Source organism: Canis lupus, chromosome 4 (genome assembly GCF_011100685.1).
Source record: "Canis lupus familiaris isolate Mischka breed German Shepherd chromosome 4, alternate assembly UU_Cfam_GSD_1.0, whole genome shotgun sequence".
Classification (NCBI taxonomy): domain Eukaryota; kingdom Metazoa; phylum Chordata; class Mammalia; order Carnivora; family Canidae; genus Canis; species Canis lupus.
In genome coordinates this window covers 75,849,277-75,868,621 of record NC_049225.1, presented here as the reverse complement: position 1 = coordinate 75,868,621, position 19,345 = coordinate 75,849,277, and the positions used below count along the sequence as shown (strand labels likewise).

The following is a 19,345-nucleotide window of genomic DNA, read 5'->3' as shown; positions in this document are numbered from 1 at the left end:
GGGGTAAGGGCCATAAAATGGGCTTTTTCAGTATGGACATTTCACTTTAGTACAAGAAACATTTGGGCAGCCCGGGTGGCTCAGAGGTTTAGCGCCTGCCTTCGGCCCAGGCCCAGGGCGTGATCCCGGGGTCCTGGGATCGAGTCCTGCATCGGGCTCCCTGCAGGGAGCCTGCTTCTCCCTCTGCCTGTGTCTCTGCCTCTCTCTCCGTGTCTCTCATAAATAAATAAAATCTTTAAAAAAAAAAAAAGAAATATTTGTGGAACACGTGCAAAGCTCAATGTTGCTCCTTCCCGTTTCATTCGTGCCCTCATCCACTCACAGGTGAGACGCCATCTGCAGAGCATCTCACTCTCAAGGGACCGGCTCAGGACGAGGGCCGGTCCCTTTAAGGCCCTGGAAAGGGTTTCGGTGTTGGTTTCGGCGGCGAGGCCACGCCCCGTCACGTGTGCGCAGCCCCAAAGGGGCGGGGCCGGCGTCTCCGGGCTTCCGTCACTTCCGTTTCTCTGTCAGTTGCAAGCGAGCGAGCAGAAGGCAGTTCGGCCGCGAGAGTGGAGCGTGAGTGCCGGCTCCCCGCCCCCACCCCTCGAACCCGGCCCGGCCGCCCCCGCCCCCGCCCCCGCCCCCGCCCCGGGCCGCGGGCCGCCCGCGGCCTCTCCCCCGCCCGCAGGCCGCGTCCGCGCGAGCGGCGGCGCCGCCGGGCCTCGCCCGCCTCCGTCGCCGACCCGCGCCCAGGCGCTGCAGGCCCCTCGGCGCCACACGCTGGCTCCGGGCTTGGCTCTGGCGCGGCGGCCGCGGGCGGCGGGGGGCGGCGGGGCGCGGCCGGGCGGGGCGGGGAGCCGCGAGGACGGGGCCGGACGCCCCCCGGGACAATGCAGCGGCGGCGCGGACGCCGGCCCCCCCCCCGAGGCCTGGCTGGGGCTCCCGGGCCGGCGCCCAGGGTGGGGGGGCGTCTGGGGGAGGGCGAGGGCGAGGGCGGCCCGCGTCGGAGCGGGGCTGAGGGCGCGGGGGGAGGGCGGCCGGCGCGCGGGGGAGCTCACGCTTCGAGAGGAGAAAATGGCGCTTGGTGCAAGTCCCTCCCCTTCCACACGGTCTCCTCCGCACTTGGCCGCCTCCCACGCCCCCTGCGACCGGCCTGCCTCCCCCTCCTCAGCCGCCGCGGCCCGGCGTCCCGGCGGCGTCCTCGCGCGCGCCCCCCTGGCGGCCGTGGGGCCCCGCACGCTCGCTTTGCCCTCGTTAGTCCCGGTTGATGCTCACCTCGGCTTTTCCAGTCCTCCCTCCACGCCGTTCCTCAAAGACCGAAGATCCCCCCCCCCCCAGTGGCGTTTTTGTATATTATTCTACGCTTTAGCATTTTAGCATCACCTGCCTGAATTACTGGCCTTCCTCCTTTTTCTTTTGAAGGGCGAAGATTCATGAAGTAAACGTGGGAATGTATCTTGTCCCGAGTTCAGAGTGGCTTCAGTTAGCATTACCTTTTTCTTCTCCTTTTTTTTTAATGTTTTGTTTTGGTTTTTGTTTTTGTTGAATGGCCTTCTAATTTGGGTTAATTACGAGGTCGTTCTTTGAAATGATCTTAGGCTGCCCTCCCTCCCCCCCCCCCCCCCCCCCGCCTCGCCCGCAGCTTTTATTAATAGACCGTATAGTTATGCTTGACTGTTTCAAAGTGGGGAAAAAAATGGTTATGTCTAATTTAATTACCTTTTAAAAAAATGATTGTTGACGTTATTAGCTACTAGCGTAGAAAAACCTGAATTGCTTTTGGAGTTCCGGTTGTAAAATGGAGCAGTAGCAGCCATAGGATATAAAATGTGGTTCTGAACGCTGCTGGTTCACCCCCCCCCCCCCCGCCCCCCGAATTTACTGTTCTCATCACGAAATTACCAGTTAAAATCAGCATGGCTGGTTGAGCATGTTTGAGCTTTTTGAAATTAGTGGCCAGGATCGGGATGGATGGCCCACTTCTTTTACCTTGACCTCCTCTTGTGGAACACATTTAGCGTTGGTGCCAAGGCAAGTTTAATCTGGAGAGCTGGATTCCTTAGTATTCTTTGAGGAGAAAATGAAGTGGTTTTTTTTTTCCCCTTTTATTCAACATTTACAGACTGTGTGCTGCATACATGGGGCCCTTTAGGGAGTACAAAAACTAATAGGACTCAGTCTTTTTGGAGATGGAGACAGCCTAAGATACTTTGATAATTCAAATTCGCCTGGTATTATCAAGTGCCTTGAAAAGAGTGTCCTGGAATGCTCTGAAATTTGGGCTTTAGCTTTCTTTTTTTTAAAGTCTCTGCAAACGTAGATACGCATAGGACTCTGTCCTGCTGTGCTCAGGCACTCAGTAAAAGTCTACTGGAAAGCAGGATACTGGGTTATGTACTATGTACCTCTGGGGGAGCTAGGGTCAAAGTATGAATTTGAGAAAAGATTTTGCCCCTCCCCTAAGCAGATTCTTCAAAATTTAGTTATATTTCAGAGTGGAACATCAGTGTGAAATGTAATGAACTGTAAAAAATTATGTACAGCCGTGTGAACTCTGAATTAGTGCTTATTTTGATGGCATGGTCAAAAAGCCAAGGAAAATTAAGAACTTAAACAAAATATGAAAAAATAGGATTATACAGGCAAATGAATTACATCTGTATAGTGCAGCTGTTCCCCATGTTCTCTGAATGTTGAGGTCAGTTCATGCAGTGAATAATGCTGTTAGGTCTCATCAGTGAGAAATAGAAAGCAGTGCTGAGAATTTTCCTATTCCTGGTTTTAACAGAGATTGCTGTCAGCTGCCTTGTAATTTATCTTACTCATAAATCTCTAACTCGTCTAAAATGAAGTATAAAAAGACCCGATGGGCTTTGAGAAAGGGGTGTAGGAGTGTGAGATGTGTATGACATTGAATTCTTTCTCTTTGCGGGATTCTCCTGGCTAGTTCTGGGTGTTCTTTTCAATTGGAAGAGTATAGACTAAGAATTTTAGCATTGTGCTTAGCGTAACAACTCCAGTACCACAAAATGGTAGAACCATGGAACTTCCTGAATTTTTGCTTCGGAAGGAGTTAAGTCAAAGGTAATAGAACAATTTGTAAATTATTGTGTATAATGTATTTTTCTTTCAGAATGCCTAAATCAAAGGAACTTGTTTCTTCAAGCTCTTCTGGCAGCGATTCTGACAGTGAGGTTGACAAAAAGGTGACTATTAATGCAAGTCATTTCTCTGATACTTCATTCAGCAGTATTTCTCGCATTCAGGTCTGAAGGACAGTAAGGCGTATAGGAATGGTAATGGGAGAGCCTAGATGGGGGTCTCTGAAAGTGCACATGGCTCCTGGACCACTTGAAGGTGCCTAGGGTACTTGACCGAGCAGGCTCCTGGCCCCTACGCCTGACTTGAGCAAATCTTTAGACTTAAAGGAGTCTCACATCAAGGACTTCTAGGAACCCTAAAGCTATAGAATTACCACCTTATTCTCTAAGGGGAGCAGCATTAGAATTAGGCCAGAGCCTCTGTCTTTATTCAGAAATTTGACTGCCTTCTCAGCCATTGATCTTTATCCAGCCCACTAGGATTACTTAAAATGTACCAAGCTTACATTTTAGGTTAGATTATTATTTACTCTGGTCCTCTCCTTTTAGTTAAATCAAGACCCAGCAAAGCTAACATGAAATTACTCATTTTGATAGCGGGCTTTTTTACATGAGATGACAACTCTGCTGAAAGTGTTGTATTCCGCCTAACTGAGCAACTCACACTGTAGTCAGAGCTTCCTTCAATGCGGAACTGTTTTTTATTTCCTAGGAGCTTGCATAATGATGTCTCAAGTTCATTTGGCAGTGTTAGTTAAGTGAGCTTATGGGAAACTCTTGGAGAAGATGGACCTTTAGGGAAATACAGAATATTAACCTAAAGGTTGGAATAAGACCTCAAAGAGCATACATAGCTATACTCCAGAAAAAAATATCTATTAGCTTTTTTTATTTGCACTAAGTATGGCTTTTGAATATTCATTTAATAAATTTTTACTGAGCTCTTATGTGCCAGTCCATAGAGAATATACAGGCCCTGATGTAAAGAAAAATCACTTTCTGCTTTATTGAGCTGAGTTAATTTTTGCTGTTTGTCCATAATAGTACTATTAATCCTATAAACACATTAAATACATTCATTTTTTTTCAGTTTATATACATGTGTATATTTTACCTACTTCCATCTAATTTAGTAATATACTAACATTATTAGTTTTTACTTCCCATTAGGGAACATGACTGCCCTCTGCTGTTTAGGTTTGGAACTCTGCTGGTTTTCATTGGCTGTTAGGTTGTATTAAGAATGAGGCTATATAAAGTTTTTACAATGCTGCTTTATTTAAAACATTGTTTTGATTTTGAATGCTAATCTAGCATATTGCTGTCCACTTCCAGTGAAATTTTCTTTTCTTTTTTTTTTTTTTTTATTTGTGATAAGGGAGTTCTTGAGTTGTTGACTTCTAATGCCCGGTAGTAAATAGCTTTCTTAGCATATTCCTAAGTTTTCAAAGTCAATTTAAGTCCCTTTTGAAATAGGCAGGGCGTAAATAACATTCTAGATTAGAGTTAGTTGGTTATGTTTTTTCTAATTAATACATACCTTTTATAAGAAACAAGTTGCTAACTTTAGTAGACTTACGGCTTCCAAAAGCTTATTCAAAAGCAGCAGGCCTTCATTTCTATCTTTTTTACCCCCTTCCAAGGAAATCATATGTGGGATACTGGTCTAGAAAAGGATTGTTTCTCTGGTTATTATCACTGTGATGCCTGAAGTGGTTTTTTTTGGCTTCTGAGAAGATATTTTGAAAACACTGTTAGATCTTAGCTCCATGGTTATATCGTCAAGTGAAACTTGCCTGTGTATATATTTATGGTTTTCTTTCTTAATAAATGCAGTCCTTTGATCTTTTAAGTCTTAAAAAGTAATGAAGTGTTGAACCTGAGATGTGTCTTATGTGTGCAAATTTTAACCATTATGCTTGTTTTTCTTTCAAGTTAAAGAGGAAAAAGCAAGTTACGCCAGAGAAACCTGTGAAGAAGCAAAAGACTGGCGAAACTTCAAGAGCCTTGTCATCCTCTAAGCAGAGCAGCAGCAGCAGAGATGATAACATGTTTCAGGTAATTTCCTTAGATCCAGAGGAATTGATCTGACAGATGTTAAAAGTAATCTAACATGTATCATATTAAGGATATTCATTGAAATACACAAACAAGTTCATAGAAATAATTTATAAGATGCTAGATTATTGTTAAAGTCTAGAAGCCTGTAGTTTGGCTAAGTGTAAAACAATTTAAAAGTTACAGACATCCAAAAAGATTGATAACTGCACATTTATTAGGAAGCAGTTTGGAGGAGGTAGGTCTAGTATTGGGCTGTGTGATATGGATGGGATATTACTGGAGAAGCAGCACCAATTTGGCCTACATAGTTTGGGCTTGTTAAGAAGAGGTGACGGGCACCTGGGTGACTCAGTAGGTTAAGCGTCGGACTCTTGATTTCTGCTCAGGGTTCTGGGATGGATCCTGTGTTGGGCTCTGCCCTCAGCAGGGTGCTTGCTTGAGATTCTCTCTCTCCTCCTCTCTCTGCCCCTCCCCCTACTCATGCTTGCTCATGCTCTAAAATAAACCTTAAAAAGAAAAAAAAAACAAAAACAAAAACAAAAAACAGGAGAGGCAAATGGATTTACTGAAATTGGCCCTCTGTATATTATGGGGAATAAAATAAGATTGAAAATCTAGGTAAAGCAAGGGAAATGTTTCAAGGGCGGGGGGCAAATATTAGTTGAGGCCAAAATGTTGGACAGATTGAAGCTGCAAACATTTGACTTGTATACATGTATGCATATATGTACACACATGTATGTATATATAAAACACATTATTTCATAATACATATTTTAAACTACATATTTTTAACTTTCTGATGGCCTTGAAAGATAATGCCAGGATTAAGGTTAAATACATATTTTTTATACATATTTTTAACTTCCTAATGGCCTTGAAAGATAATGCCAGGATTAAGGTTAGAATGGGAAAATAGGGGTTCTGGGTCACTCAGTTAGTTAAGGGTCTGCCTTTGTCCAAGGGCCCCACGGTTGGCCCTGGGATCGAGCCAGTCAGGCTTCCAGGAGGAGTCTGCTTTTCCCTTTTCTCTCCCCCTGCTTTTTTTTTTCTCTTTGTCTCTCAAATAAATAAAATCTTTTTTTAAAAAAAAGATTGGGAAAATAGAAGTTGGATATTTTTACTCGCTTTTGCTTAGTTCTGTGTGTGGATAAGGAAAACACACGTAATGGCTATATATAATACGATGGAGCACAGAATATGCTAAGACAGTTTTCAGGTACACTGATCCCATGATAAATGGTAACTAAACTGATACTGTAATTTTCTTGACTAGTAATCATTTCACTATGACGATATCAAGTCATGTATTTCTTTGTCAAAATATATTAAAAGTATAGACAAAATGCAGATGAATTCTTTAGTTATGGGTAGAATAGGGGAGGAGACTAATTTGGTAGAGAACATCAGTCACTGTATATAAGGAAGAATTATGAAAGGGCCCTCATTTCTTTGAGTTGATAATAAGTTGAATGATTACTGTATTTCATCAGACCTTGCTGAATTCTGAGTGTGTAGTGATGAGCCAAGTAGATGTGGTCTCTGGTTCCATGGAATTTATGAGGGATAAATATTATAGTCATAAAACACATAATTTAAGTTATGATAGGAGCTGAGACGTAAAAAGGCAGATTGTTTTAACAGAGAAGTTGCTCTAGGAATCTCTTTCTAAAGAAGTGATACTTGAAGCTTAAGGCATAAAGGAGGAGCCAGTCACATGAAGAGGGAATCCTTTTCAGAGTAGAGAGACTTGTGCAAATATTTTGTGGCTGGAGCTTGGGAATTCTGGTTGAGTGTAGATCTAGTTGGTAAGGAGGTTGAGGGGCAGGTCTTGTGCCATTTTCCTGTTGGAAGGTCATTTTTAGGAGTTTGAGTATTATTCTGAGTGCTGTGGGAAGCTCTCTTAAGGGGCAGAATGAAATGTGATATCTGTAAGAGGCTGTCCCTTCCTTTCATAGACTCTGTTAGGTAGAATGAAGTACTGCGTTGGAATATTTTAACTTAATATGTGCCATGGAGGTAAAAACTTTCAAGTACCTGGGCAACTATCTTGGGCTTTTCTCTGATCTGTTCTTGTTCACCATACACCTACCTTTGCCTGTGTAATAAGAGTATCTGTGTCATTTTAATGGGTTTTATCTTGTACATTGAAGAAACCAGGACCCACATTTAGAGATTGTATTCTGTTAGAACAGCTTGGGGAAAACCAGATCTATTTTTAGGGGATGGTTATTTCACCAAATAAAGTGAGTTCAATTTTAAAATCTCACTTGGAAAGCTTCTTGAACATCATACAGCTACGAGGCTCCTCACCCATTTGAAAGTGCCTCTAGGAGGAACCAGGTATTTTATTTTTAAAGTGACTTTTCAGAGATCTTAGTAGTGATAGGCATTCTAAGAGATAATCTTTTTTTTTTTTCCTAAGAGATAATCTTTAGTTTTGTTGCCATTATAGCTTTTTCCTTGTAATGGTATTTTGGCTACAGAAAAATAGCTGGGTGGTAATACTTAATTTTAATTGGTTTAAGAGCATGTTAGAATACATTGGTTGTATAATATAAAACGAGGGCTTCATTTTCATTTGTAATAATGGTTTGATAATTTTATTAGCCGGGTGAAGGGTGAGGTTTTTGTTTTTGTTTTTGTTTTTTTGTTTTTTTGTTTTTTTTTTAGGGTGAGGTTTTTGGAAGGAAAAATTAAACTCGTGTTTTGTAAAGGGGTGTGTGTTTATAAATAGCTGTGTGTTTTTTGTGTGTGTGTGTGTGTGTGTTTTTTTTTTTTTTTTTAACACCAAGAAAGGGCCTTGAAGACAGCTCACCAAATGGAACTTAAGACATTGCTAGCATCTGTCAGGACTCAAGTTCTCAGTTATACTTTGTCAAAAACAAATAGATCTAAAATCTAAATTAGAACTGTTTGGCTATTAGTAACTCTAAGACAAGATTTTTTTTTAAATCTCCATATCCATCACTTGAGAAATAATCGTCTGGTAAGCAGCGTACATAAACATAAGCAGCTCTTTAAATGTAATACTTGAAGAGAATTGTACCCAAGGAAAGTCATTGCACTGATCATTCAAACTCCAGAATGTTTTGGGCAGAATCTTGACTAGAGAGGAAATACTACTAGATGCTTGGCTTGTGTCTGGTTCCTTCAGCTCTGAATTTAAGAACTTGGTTTCAAAGAGACGTCATCTCCTTGAGGTAGGACTTACGTGATCTTAAAGACAGTCCAGAGACCTATTTGTAAAGATTTAGAACCTGTGTCCTAAAAGATTAGAATGTTAGAATGGTTGAGACAGGGGACTTGGATCTGTATGTTTCTTCAAAGGTAAACAAGGGTAAGTAATACTACCCTAGTTGATTTAATTATTTAAGGATAAACCTGATCCTTTAAAATTCTGTCATTACAGAGACAATTTTTTTTTTTTTAAAGATTTTATTTATTCATGAGAGACACATAGAGAAGCAGACACACAGGCACAGGGAGAAGCAGGCTCCATGCAGGGAGCCTGACGTGGGACTTGATTCCGGGTCTCCAGGATCACGCCCTGGACTGAAGGCGGCGCTAAACCGTTGAGCCACCGGGGCTGCCCAGGACAATTTTTTAAAAAAAGATTTTATTTATTGGACAGAGAGCAAGTGCACGCACACAAGTTGGGAGTAGGAAAGGGAGTCCGATGTGAGACTTGACCCCAGGACCTTAGGATCATGACCTGGGCCTAGGGAAGACACTTACTGACTGAGCTACTCAGGAACCCCAACAGAGACCATTAAGCTGGTGTGAGGTTGAGGGTTCAGATATGTATTCTAGAAACTCATGAAATTATTTTCTTCTTTGAATTTTTTTTGGTATATGAAAGAATTATTCATAACTTTCATCAGATCTCTAAAGGAGAAGTTAATCAAAAAAATTTAAGAATCAGTGTTCAATATAATGTACATGCTTTTTTCCCCCCTTGTTAAATTCCACATTATATCATGTAAGATTATATGCATTCTGTCATCTGATTTTATTATTTACTCTCCTAACACAATTGTAGAGATATTTATTCTTCTCTTTTTTTTAAAGAGTTTATTTATTCATGAGAGACACAGGCAGAGGGAGAAGCAGGCTTCATGCAGGGAGCCTGATGCTGGGACCCTGGGATCACGCCTGAAGGCAGACCCCCAACTGCTGGGCCACTCAGCCATCCCTCTTCTTTATTAATCTTGTCTATATATTATTCCTGCTCGTTTCTTTTTTTTTTTTTTTTCTTTCTTTTGGTGGCGGAAAGGGAGTTGGTGACTTTGTCAGCTTCATTTCTCCTCAAGGGAGTGATGACTGTTGGGCAAGTTCCTTTCTTTTTTTAATAAACGTTATTGAGAGATAGTTTATATATATAATGAAATGTGCACATTAAGCATAATTTAGTGAGCTGTGGTAAATGAACACACTCTTGTAACAAGGCTCTATTATCCCAGAAAGTTCCCTCTTGCCTTCCCTTTGCAGGCATTCCCCCCATCTGAGGTAACTACTGATCTGATTTTATCACTATAGATTTTTTTTGCTTGTTCTAGAAGCTCGTAGAAACAGAATCCTACGATTTGTATTGTTTTGGGCCTGGTTTTTGCTCAGCATAACATCTTGGGGCCAGTTCTTATTGTATCAGTAGTTCCATTTTATTGCTGAGTTGTATTCCAGTGTAGGATTATATAACAGTTTGTTTATCCATTCACTTTGGATAGACCTTGGGCTGTTAGGAATAAAGCTGATGGGAACATTCTTGTTCAAGTTTTGTGGATTTATTTTTTTCCTTGTTGGGTCAGTATCAGATACATTTACTGGGCCATAGGCTAAATGTATGTTTAGCTTTATAAGAAGCTGTCAAAACTCTTTTCTGTAGTAGCTGTACCATTTTATGCACCCACTAGCAACATGTGAGATTCTAGTTGCTTCATATCCTCATTGGGTTTTGTCAGGGTTTAATGCTACTCCCCTAAGTTAATGGATATGTAGTAGGAGCTTGTTATAGTTTACTTTGCATTTGTCTCCTGTCTTAATCTTTTTTGGAAGATTTTGTACAAGTCTTTTTTTTGTCCATTAAAAAAATAGAGGTCATTTGATTTATTGAGTTGAAAGAGTTCTTAATGTATTTTAGATACAAGTTCTTTGTCAGCTACAAGTATAGTGGATATTTTCTTTAGGTCTGTGGCTTGCCTGTTAATTTTCTTAGGCATTTTTAGGAAGTTTTAATTTTGATTAAATCAGTTTTTATCACTTTTCTTTTTTGGTTAAATTTTTTTTTTTAAGATTTTATTTATTCATGAGAGACAGAGAGAGAAAGAGACATAGGCAGAGGGAGAAGCAGGCTCCATGCAGGGAGCCTGATGTGGGACTTGATCCCTGGTCTCTAGGATCATGCCCTGGGCCGAAGGTGGCTGTAAACCCGCTGAGCTACCTGGGCTACCCTGGGTAATGCTTTAATGACATTTCTCTACCTGCTCCGGAGGCCACACAAATTTTGCCAGTTTTTTTTTTTCCCTAGAATTTTTATAGTTTTAACTTTCATGTTTAGGTGTGTGATCCATGTCGAATTTAGTTTCTCTGTGTGTGGTGTGAAATAGAGGTTGAGCTCATTTCTGCCCCCACAGAGCTATCCAGTGGTTCTACACCATTTGTTGAAAAGACATTGACTCATGTTGGATTTTAGTTTTTTGTTGTTTTGTTTTTTAAAGATTTTCATTTTATTCATTTATTCATTTATGAGAAAGGCAGAGACAGCAGGCAGAGGAAGAAGCAGACCCCTGTGGGAGCCTGATGCAGGACTCAATCCCAGGACCCTGGGATCATGATGTGAGCCAAACGCAGATGCTCAACCACTGAGCCACCCAGGCGTCCTTCATGTTGGGTCTTTGTAATGAAAATCTGTAAATATGTAAAGTATGTGTCTATTTCTGATCTCTTTTATTCCATTGGCCTGTATGTCTTTTACTTCAGTATCACAGTCATAGTTACCGCACTTTTATAGTGAGTCTTGAAATCAGGTAGCAAAGGTTCGTTGACATTATTCTTCACCTTCAGGATTTTTGCTCTTCTTTGAATTTTGTATTTCCATACACATTATGGAATCAGGCTTGTCAAGTTTTACTGTAAACCTACTGGGATTTTGATTGGGATTGGGTAAAGCTGAAGATCAAATTGGGAATAGGCAGGTTGGCAGTGCCAGTGAACTGGCAGTCTTCCAGTTCATGAATATGGTGTCTCTGCATTTATTTAGATCTTCTTGAATTTCTGTTTTGTGAATTTCATTGTAGAGGTCTTGTTAAACTTATTCTTAAGTATTTTATATATATATTTTAAGGTCTATTTATTGAGAGAGAGAGAGAGAGTGTGCACATGCTGTGTGGGGGACCAAGGGAGGGGCAGAGGGAAAGAAGCAGACTTCCTGCTGAATGCAGAGCTCAGAGGGGCTCCATCCCATGATCCTGAAATTGGGACATGAGCTGAAACCAAGAATTTCAACTGACTGAGCCACCCAGGTACCCCTACTATTTTACGTTTTTTGATACTATCATAAATGTATTCTCTCTTCATTTTCCAGTTTACTGCTAGAAAAAATGTTATTATATAATTTAGTGTAAATATATGTGTATTGTATGTATATTTATTATAGGTTACATGTGCCCTTTTTAGAGACTTCCTTATAACTTTCTGTGGTGGTGTTGATTTGTGAGTTTTAATCATCCTTTTAATTCTTTTTCTTTATTGTTAGTATCCCACTATAATACTGAAAACAGGTGGTGAGCATAGACATTCATGCCTTGTTTTTCATCTTAGGGGCAAAGCATTGTTCTAACTCTCTCCTTCCTCTGATGCCATCCACTGTTGTGTAAACTCTGGAGCAAATATGTGTACTGCTGTAGTTTTGCTGGTGTGGTATCAGAGAATGAAAAGCCATAGGGATAAACATGGTGCATTTTCCTGTAGGGCCCCCTCTTTGGGATGTTCATTAAAATTTTCTATGTTAAAATGAACACTGATACCCTGGGGATTAGTTACAAAATGCACAGTAAATTTTAGATTATAATAAGAGACTCAAATTTTGGTAGAGCACTATTAGTCTGTGTTTCCACATTTTCGCTTCCATCCAGCCCCACAGCTCTTCAGTGCTGGTGTTCTCTGAAACGTTAGCAAAATTTAGATTACCATTTTACTGATCTATACTTTTTTCTTACTTTGAATAGTTTCTTGTTTACTATATACATCAAAAACAAGGTATTTGGAAAGTGGTTAAGGACATTAAATTGTAAAATCACAAAGTTTTGGCTATGGATGGTCAACTTTTTTTTTTTTTTTTAATTTCAACTTTATTTGGCTAATGTGTTCAATTCCAGTATCATGGTAGAAATGGCTGAAGAGGGATCCCTGGGTGGCGCAGCGGTTTGGCGCCTGCCTTTGGCCCAGGGGCACGATCCTGGAGACCCGGGATCGAATCCCACGTCGGGCTCCTGGTGCATGGAGCCTCCCTGTGCCTGTGTCTCTGCCTCTCTCTCTCTCACTGTGTGCCTATCATAAATAAATAAAAATTAAAAAAGAAAAAAAGGCTGAAGAATAGCCTTCATGTGGTTCAGCTCAAGCACCCTTGGGAGGAAGAAAATGCCGCTTCTGTTAATCTGTAGCAAACAAAAATATTTATAATACACCTCGATGAAGTCATGGGTAAAGGAGCTTCTGAGAAGTTTCTAGGGAGCAAGGGTAGAAATTAAAGTACCTAGCTATCCATTTGTTGTGTGTTCATTATATTGTTCCATGTTCTTTAAAATAGTTGAATAGTTGTAGTAATTTGAGTAGTAAAATGCCATTAATATACTTACAACATGTTTGTCTCTTTAAAAGAAAGGTTTGTTTTCAGTCTTTTTTATTCTTTTTCTAGTGAGATTTTAAAGTTTTAAGTCTATTTTCATATTTTATTTTTTTAAGGATTTATTTTTATTTATTTATGATAGACATAGAGAGACAGAGACACAGGTAGAGGGAGAAGCAGGCTCCATGCCAGGAGCCTGATGTGGGACTCGATCCCAGGACTCCAGGATCGCGCCCTGGGCCAAAGGCAGGCGCGAAACCACTGAGCCACCCAGGGATCCCCTATTTTCATATTTTAGATTCTCAGGAATACAAGCCTTGCAGAAGAGAGTAGTGGCAGTATTTTTTCTGCCTCTGTGTTTTTTTTTTTTTTTATTTTTTATTTTTTTTTGTCCTTAGCTCAAGAACCTACAAATTCCAGAGTTCTCTTCCTGGTTTTTCAAGTCCTCTTCAGTATAGCTCCATCTGTTCAACCTGTCTTGAGTCTCAGCAGTGTTTTATCTTTGTTAGTCCCTTCTATGCCCTTGTCATTTTTTTCTTTTACTTAATTAATGAGCTATTATGTTCAAGGTTAGGTCCTAATACCTAAGGTCTCTGTCACTTGCTCAAGCCCACTCCAAACTGTTACTTGACTTTTCAGTATCACTTTATTTAGTAGGGTTTCAGTACATTTTAATATATATATTCAGGTAGCTGGTGGGCTTACTACAGAGTGGGTTTACTGTAAAAACCAAAATGAAACAATGTGTACAGTTCAGTGCTTAGCTACCTAAGATACTTCTACATTTCTTAGTTACTAAATCAGCATTATAAATCACAATTAACAATTTCACTATGATAATTGTTTTGTTCCTATTTAATTTATCCATTAAAACAGTTTACTGGGAACCCAGTATTGATAGGCGCTGGAGGGGGGGCGGGCAGTGCAAAGAAGACTGTATAAAAATTAAGCCATTAAAACTGACAATAAGATCACTGGTGACTTTAGGCAGTGGGAGTTCAATGATTAAAAACAGTATTTTTTTCCTTTTAAAATTTAGCAATAAAAGGAAGAAGGAAACATGGAGAAAGTTATAAAATGTTGCAGTGTAGAGAAATGCTTTATTGAAAAAGGAGAATGAGCATGTTAGCAAATGGTAGATAAGAATTTCTCCAATGGAAAGAATTTTCATATGCAAGAAATGGCATAGGGAAAGTAAAGAAATTTTAAGAACTGATCATGATGTGAATACAGAGAAGAGAGATTTGAAGGCACTTACCCATACGCATTGGACTTTATTTTCTCCATAAAGCATGGGGCATACCCTGGAAGTAGGGGCATGAAACTTATGTGAGGGTGGAAAACTAAAGGAAAATGAACCAGATCTAGCTGGGATAAGGAAAAGCAGTCTAAGAGGACATAGGCAAGATGGATGCCAAATAAAATTTACTGATCAGCACAGCTGTGGTCTACAGTAATATTTGATATCCCAATAAAAAGGATTATTTAATAATCAATGGACCCAGTTGGAAGAGAAAGGAACAGGTTAAATCCAGAATCTTTACATGTTAATGTGTTCCAAGCACAAATATCACAGCCAGTTTTTAGTTAAAATTGAAGAATAGTCTTAGAATGAGTTAAAAGTTTTGATCAGAAAGTATGATTTCTTAGTTGGGGTGTTAGTATATTACAGTAGTGTAACGACATCCTGGAAAGTGCTTCCAGACATTTTGTTGAGTAAAGCCTTTTCCTTCCCTGTGAAATTTGTAGTTGTTAAACACAATATAAGGTTTGTGAAAAATGGTTTTCTATGGATAGTTTTAAGTTCTTAATTTGAGACTGGGTGAAGTATTAAAGATGTTATTTGAAATGAATGTCTAAAAGGAAAAGCTTTCTCATGTTCTGTTTGCTGGGTAACTGGATTCTTAGAATGGTATATAGCTAGTGGGGCCTGGATTCCTTGTGGTTGTAGTTGGTACTGCAAAAGTTTACTTTCTAATGATTTTTATTGTAAAAAAGACAACCTAAAATTTACTATCTTAACCATTTTTAAGCATACAATAATAGTGTTACATATGTTCATATTACTGTGAAACAGATCTCCAGAACTCTTTCCATCTAGCAATACTTAAATAACTCCCCTTACCTCCTCCCCTGGCCCCTGATAACCTCCATTCTGCTTTCTCTCTCTGAATCTGACTAGTCTAGGCTCTTTTGTATAGTGGAATCATACAATATGCATCTTTTTAAAAAAAGATTTATTTATTTTAGAGTGAGAGTTTGAGTGTGGTGGGGAGGGGCAGAGGGAGAATCTCAAGCAGACTCCCCACCCAGTGTGGAGCCCTATATGGGACTCCCATCTCATGACCCTCATGACCTGAGCTGAAATCAAGAGTCGGATGCTCAACTGACTGAGCCACCCAAGTGCCCCAATATGCATTTTTTTGTGACTGGTTTAATTCACTTAGCATAGGTCAGCAAAGTTATCCATGTGATGGCATTTTCTTTTTAAAGGCTGAATAATATTCCACGGCATGTATATATACCACATTTTGTTTATCCATTCTTCTGACAATGGACATTTGGGCTGTTTCCATCTTTGGGCTGTTGTGAGTAATGCTGCTGTGAACATAGGTATATAAATAACTATCTTTTCAAGACCTTTCATTTTTTTTAGGTACATACCCAGAAGTGGGGTTGCTGGATCATTTCGAGATCATATATTCTATTTTTAATTTTTTGAAGAACCTCCATACTGTTTTTCATAGTATTGCTCTGTTTTACTAATGATTCCTTTAACATGAATGTGATTGAAAGTATGAGATGTACTTTAATTCTATCTTTTTAAGAAAGGTTTCTTAACAGTGACCTTTCCTTTGGTTGTAGTTTTGATACTGAGAATAGTAGTTATTTTCATGATTAAAAGTAGAAGGAATGTGCAGCAAGTTGTGAATATAAGTATGGACACCACTGTTGAAAATGAATACCTTGGGATGCCCGGGTGGCTCAGCGGCTGAGCGTCTACCTTCAGCTCAGGGTGTGATCCTGGCCCACACCCACATGGGGCTCCCTGTAGGGGGCCTGTTTCTTCCTCTATGTCTCTGCCTCTCTTTCTGTGTGTCTCGTGAATAAATAAATAAAATCTTAAAAAAAATGAATACCTTTCCATGTTTTTATTTCTTTTGCAGATTGGGAAAATGAGGTACGTCAGTGTTCGGGACTTTAAAGGGAAAGTCCTAATTGATATTAGAGAATATTGGATGGATCCAGAAGGTGAAATGAAACCTGGAAGAAAAGGTGAGATTTAATTTCCTGAATTTGGTCCTAATATGAGGACTAAACTAAAAATAAAGTAACCTACCTTATTTGAAACAAATAATGTTGGCAGTGCATTTGGAGCATCCTCATTCAGTTCATGAGTAGTAGTAATCTTTTAGACATGGTATTTAACTTATTTTAGTGACATATCTTAAATAGCTGTTGGAATACAACCCAGAAAAAATTATACCCCTAATATCACTTCATTTGGCTGCTAATTTGCTTGGATAGAACTTAAAAAAAAAAATTTACATGAGTTCTTGGGTAGACATTATCTGGGAAGTTGTAAAATTAGGAATCAAAAATTCTGGTTTACAGTGTTTCCTTTGGGTTCGTCTCCTGAAGGATATCTGTTGGGGGGGGGGGGGTGAGTATCCTTTTAGTGGGTCTTTGTCCTTTTTCTGTTGTGCTTCACCCAGTCCCAGGCATATCTGCATCGTAGAAGCATACTTCTCATATAGCTAGAGTGTTTATGTACTAACAAATTCATATGTTTGGGTAGTTGGCTGTTACAGGTTGATCTTTAGCTAATAAAAAAATACCTCCTTATCATCTTCTACTCTGCCTGTTTGTCATCTTGAAGGACCACTTGTTTGCTTCATACAGATCTTAGGTTAATTGAACCTAACCTGTTTTCTTATTCAGGGCTACTGCTGGATTACTCATTCAAGTCATTTCATTGTGCCCTATGCCAGATTTCTTTTTGTTCCTGCAAATGTTTACTAAAACAATTTGATAGCTTTAAAGTCCTTCCAAAGTGTTGACCCACTATGTTCTTCTGCCTTCCTCTCAATTTCATGGTCTCCCAGCAGTTTTCTGAGAAATACAGTAATTCTTCCACTTCTAGTTTATTTCTCTGTTTAGTTTATTTCTCTGTTTGTATAGGTCAAGTATTAGAATATTAGAAGTTCCAAGTGCAAAGTACTTTCTCTTCACATTTTTACCTCTTAAATAGAAAAGACCTGTTATTAGCTGACATTTTAAATGTTTACTTATGTGTCAGATGATAGGCTTTTTATTCAGAGTAACTCATTTATTGACTCACAACACCGCTTTGAGGTGTAAATACCATTTTACTGGTGAGACTGAGGCTCAGATAATATCCCTGCCCCCCCCCCCCCCCCCTTTTTTAAGGTCATATAGTTAGTGATAGGGAGGCTGGTATTTTAACCCGGACAGCAGGACTCCAGAATGCATTTTTAACCACTGTGTACATTCTGAGAACTCCTGTTTGGGTCACATCCCAGGAATTTTTCCAAAATGAAATGAATGCTTCTGGGAGAACTTAGCACAAAGTTGTTCACCTTGAATTCCTATAGAAATTTTGAGCAAATTTTGGAACCAATTAGATACAGAAATGGAGTGTCACATGCCAAATCTGGACCTGGCCACTTAGGCCTGCCTGCTTGGTTGCAAGCTTTTGTGAGTTACATCTTCAAATCATTTGTTCTCACAGGCTATCATAAGTATTATGCAGGATACAATGTTGGACATAAAAATGAACATAAGACTGGTCTGCTCGGGTAATTGTGATGAATATGTAATTAACAATATTTGACTCTCAGTATGGTACCATTGGCATTTGTCTATAAAAAAGTATTTTAGTTGGAAGTATGAAAATTGTCAAAGCTTAAATAGATTTCTGACTTTAAACTTTTAAAACTTTGTTTTAGGTATTTCTTTAAATCCTGAGCAATGGAGCCAGCTGAAGGAACAGATTTCTGACATTGATGATGCAGTAAGAAAACTGTAAAATCAGAGCCATATAAAACCTGTACTGTTCTAGTTGTTTTAATCTGTCTTTTTACATTGGCTTTTGTTTTCTAAACGTTGTTTTCCAAGCTATTGTATATTTGGATTGCAGAACAATTTGTAAGATTGAATACTTTTTTTTTATGTGCATTATTAAAAGTGTTCTGAGTGAAGCTAATTGTCAACTTGATTAAGGAGGATTGCTTTGTGCCCGCCACCTAGTGTAAAATAAAATCAAGTAATACAATCTTAACTGTTGTGGCCTTTTTTCAAAAGAATTGGTACTGTTTAAGGCCAAAAGTAACAGTTTATAGACCTGTTAGTTTCACCATGGCTTTTACATTCAAAAGGATTTGTATTGCATTGAATTTATAAACTCTGACTTGTGAAAACCATAGTTGATCTATTTTCTTCCAGCCCAATGTCTAGACTTGTTGGTATTTCCAGTGATATTTCCCTTCCCCCCCTTTTCTCTTTACATTGTTTTCCTTTTGTAACTTGTCATGTTCCGTTTTCATTTCACTTTTTGCTCTTTTTCTTGAATATATTATACTAATTTGGAAAGTCAGTGAAACTGTCAAAATGTTAGTTATCTCAATAAGGTACTTGTAATTAAAATATATGAGAACTACAATCACTAATTCTACTGTATTAAATATTAGGAGATATAGTTTGATAAACATGGCTTGTATGAAAACTGAGCAAGTAAGTGTATGTCGTTACCTGTAGTGTTCTGTGTAGTTACCTTATTGCTTAGTCTGCAGAGAATAATGACTTAGATGTCTGATTTGCTTTCACTTATTAAACTTGTTCACCATGGGATGATGTCTATAAAAAATCAGATACTGTTATATTAGATTAGGATTTAATAAAAATTGTGAAAGCTTACTGGCCTAACATTTTATTTTGTAACATCGAGTATGGATTATATATAGCCAGGAATATCACTGAGCTTTACTGTCATAGTAGGTCATCTGGTTAGTTTTTGGAAGAAAGAGTATATGGAACATATACTTCTGTTTTTTGGCCTTTTCTTAGTAGACTTGATTCCTTTGCAGTTAGTCTACTGAACAGTAGTATTCTAGACTTAATGTTACGAAGTTTTAGCAGGCACTCTGAAATAATTTTCATTGAAGCATAGTGATAAGCAGATCCAGATTGAGGCACAGATTTCAGGGGCTTTGCAGCAATAAACACGGCATAGTGTGCCTTAGGAGAATTTAAGGGAACTACAACTGAAATGAAAGAAAGTGGCAGTGAAGAAGAAGGAATTCTCTTCAAACTAAATGAAACACATGATATTTTG

At 39.2% G+C, this 19,345-nt stretch overlaps 1 protein-coding gene across 2 annotated transcripts; it reads left to right on the top strand.

Annotated features, from left to right (window-relative positions):
• Positions 1-465: 465 nt before the first annotated feature.
• SUB1 (SUB1 regulator of transcription) lies at positions 466-18,927 on the top strand. 2 transcript variants are annotated; one of them, XM_038535399.1, is made up of 5 exons: positions 466-558; positions 3,116-3,188; positions 5,019-5,141; positions 16,158-16,266; positions 17,961-18,927. In XM_038535399.1, exons 2-5 carry the CDS (start codon positions 3,117-3,119, stop codon positions 18,038-18,040), a joined length of 384 nt encoding a protein of 127 aa, XP_038391327.1. In that variant the 5' UTR covers positions 466-558; position 3,116; the 3' UTR covers positions 18,041-18,927. The 2 variants fall into 2 exon arrangements, with proteins under 2 accessions (XP_038391327.1, XP_038391326.1); XM_038535398.1 differs by lacking the exon at positions 466-558 and adding an exon at positions 1,410-1,464.
• Positions 18,928-19,345: the final 418 nt, after the last annotated feature.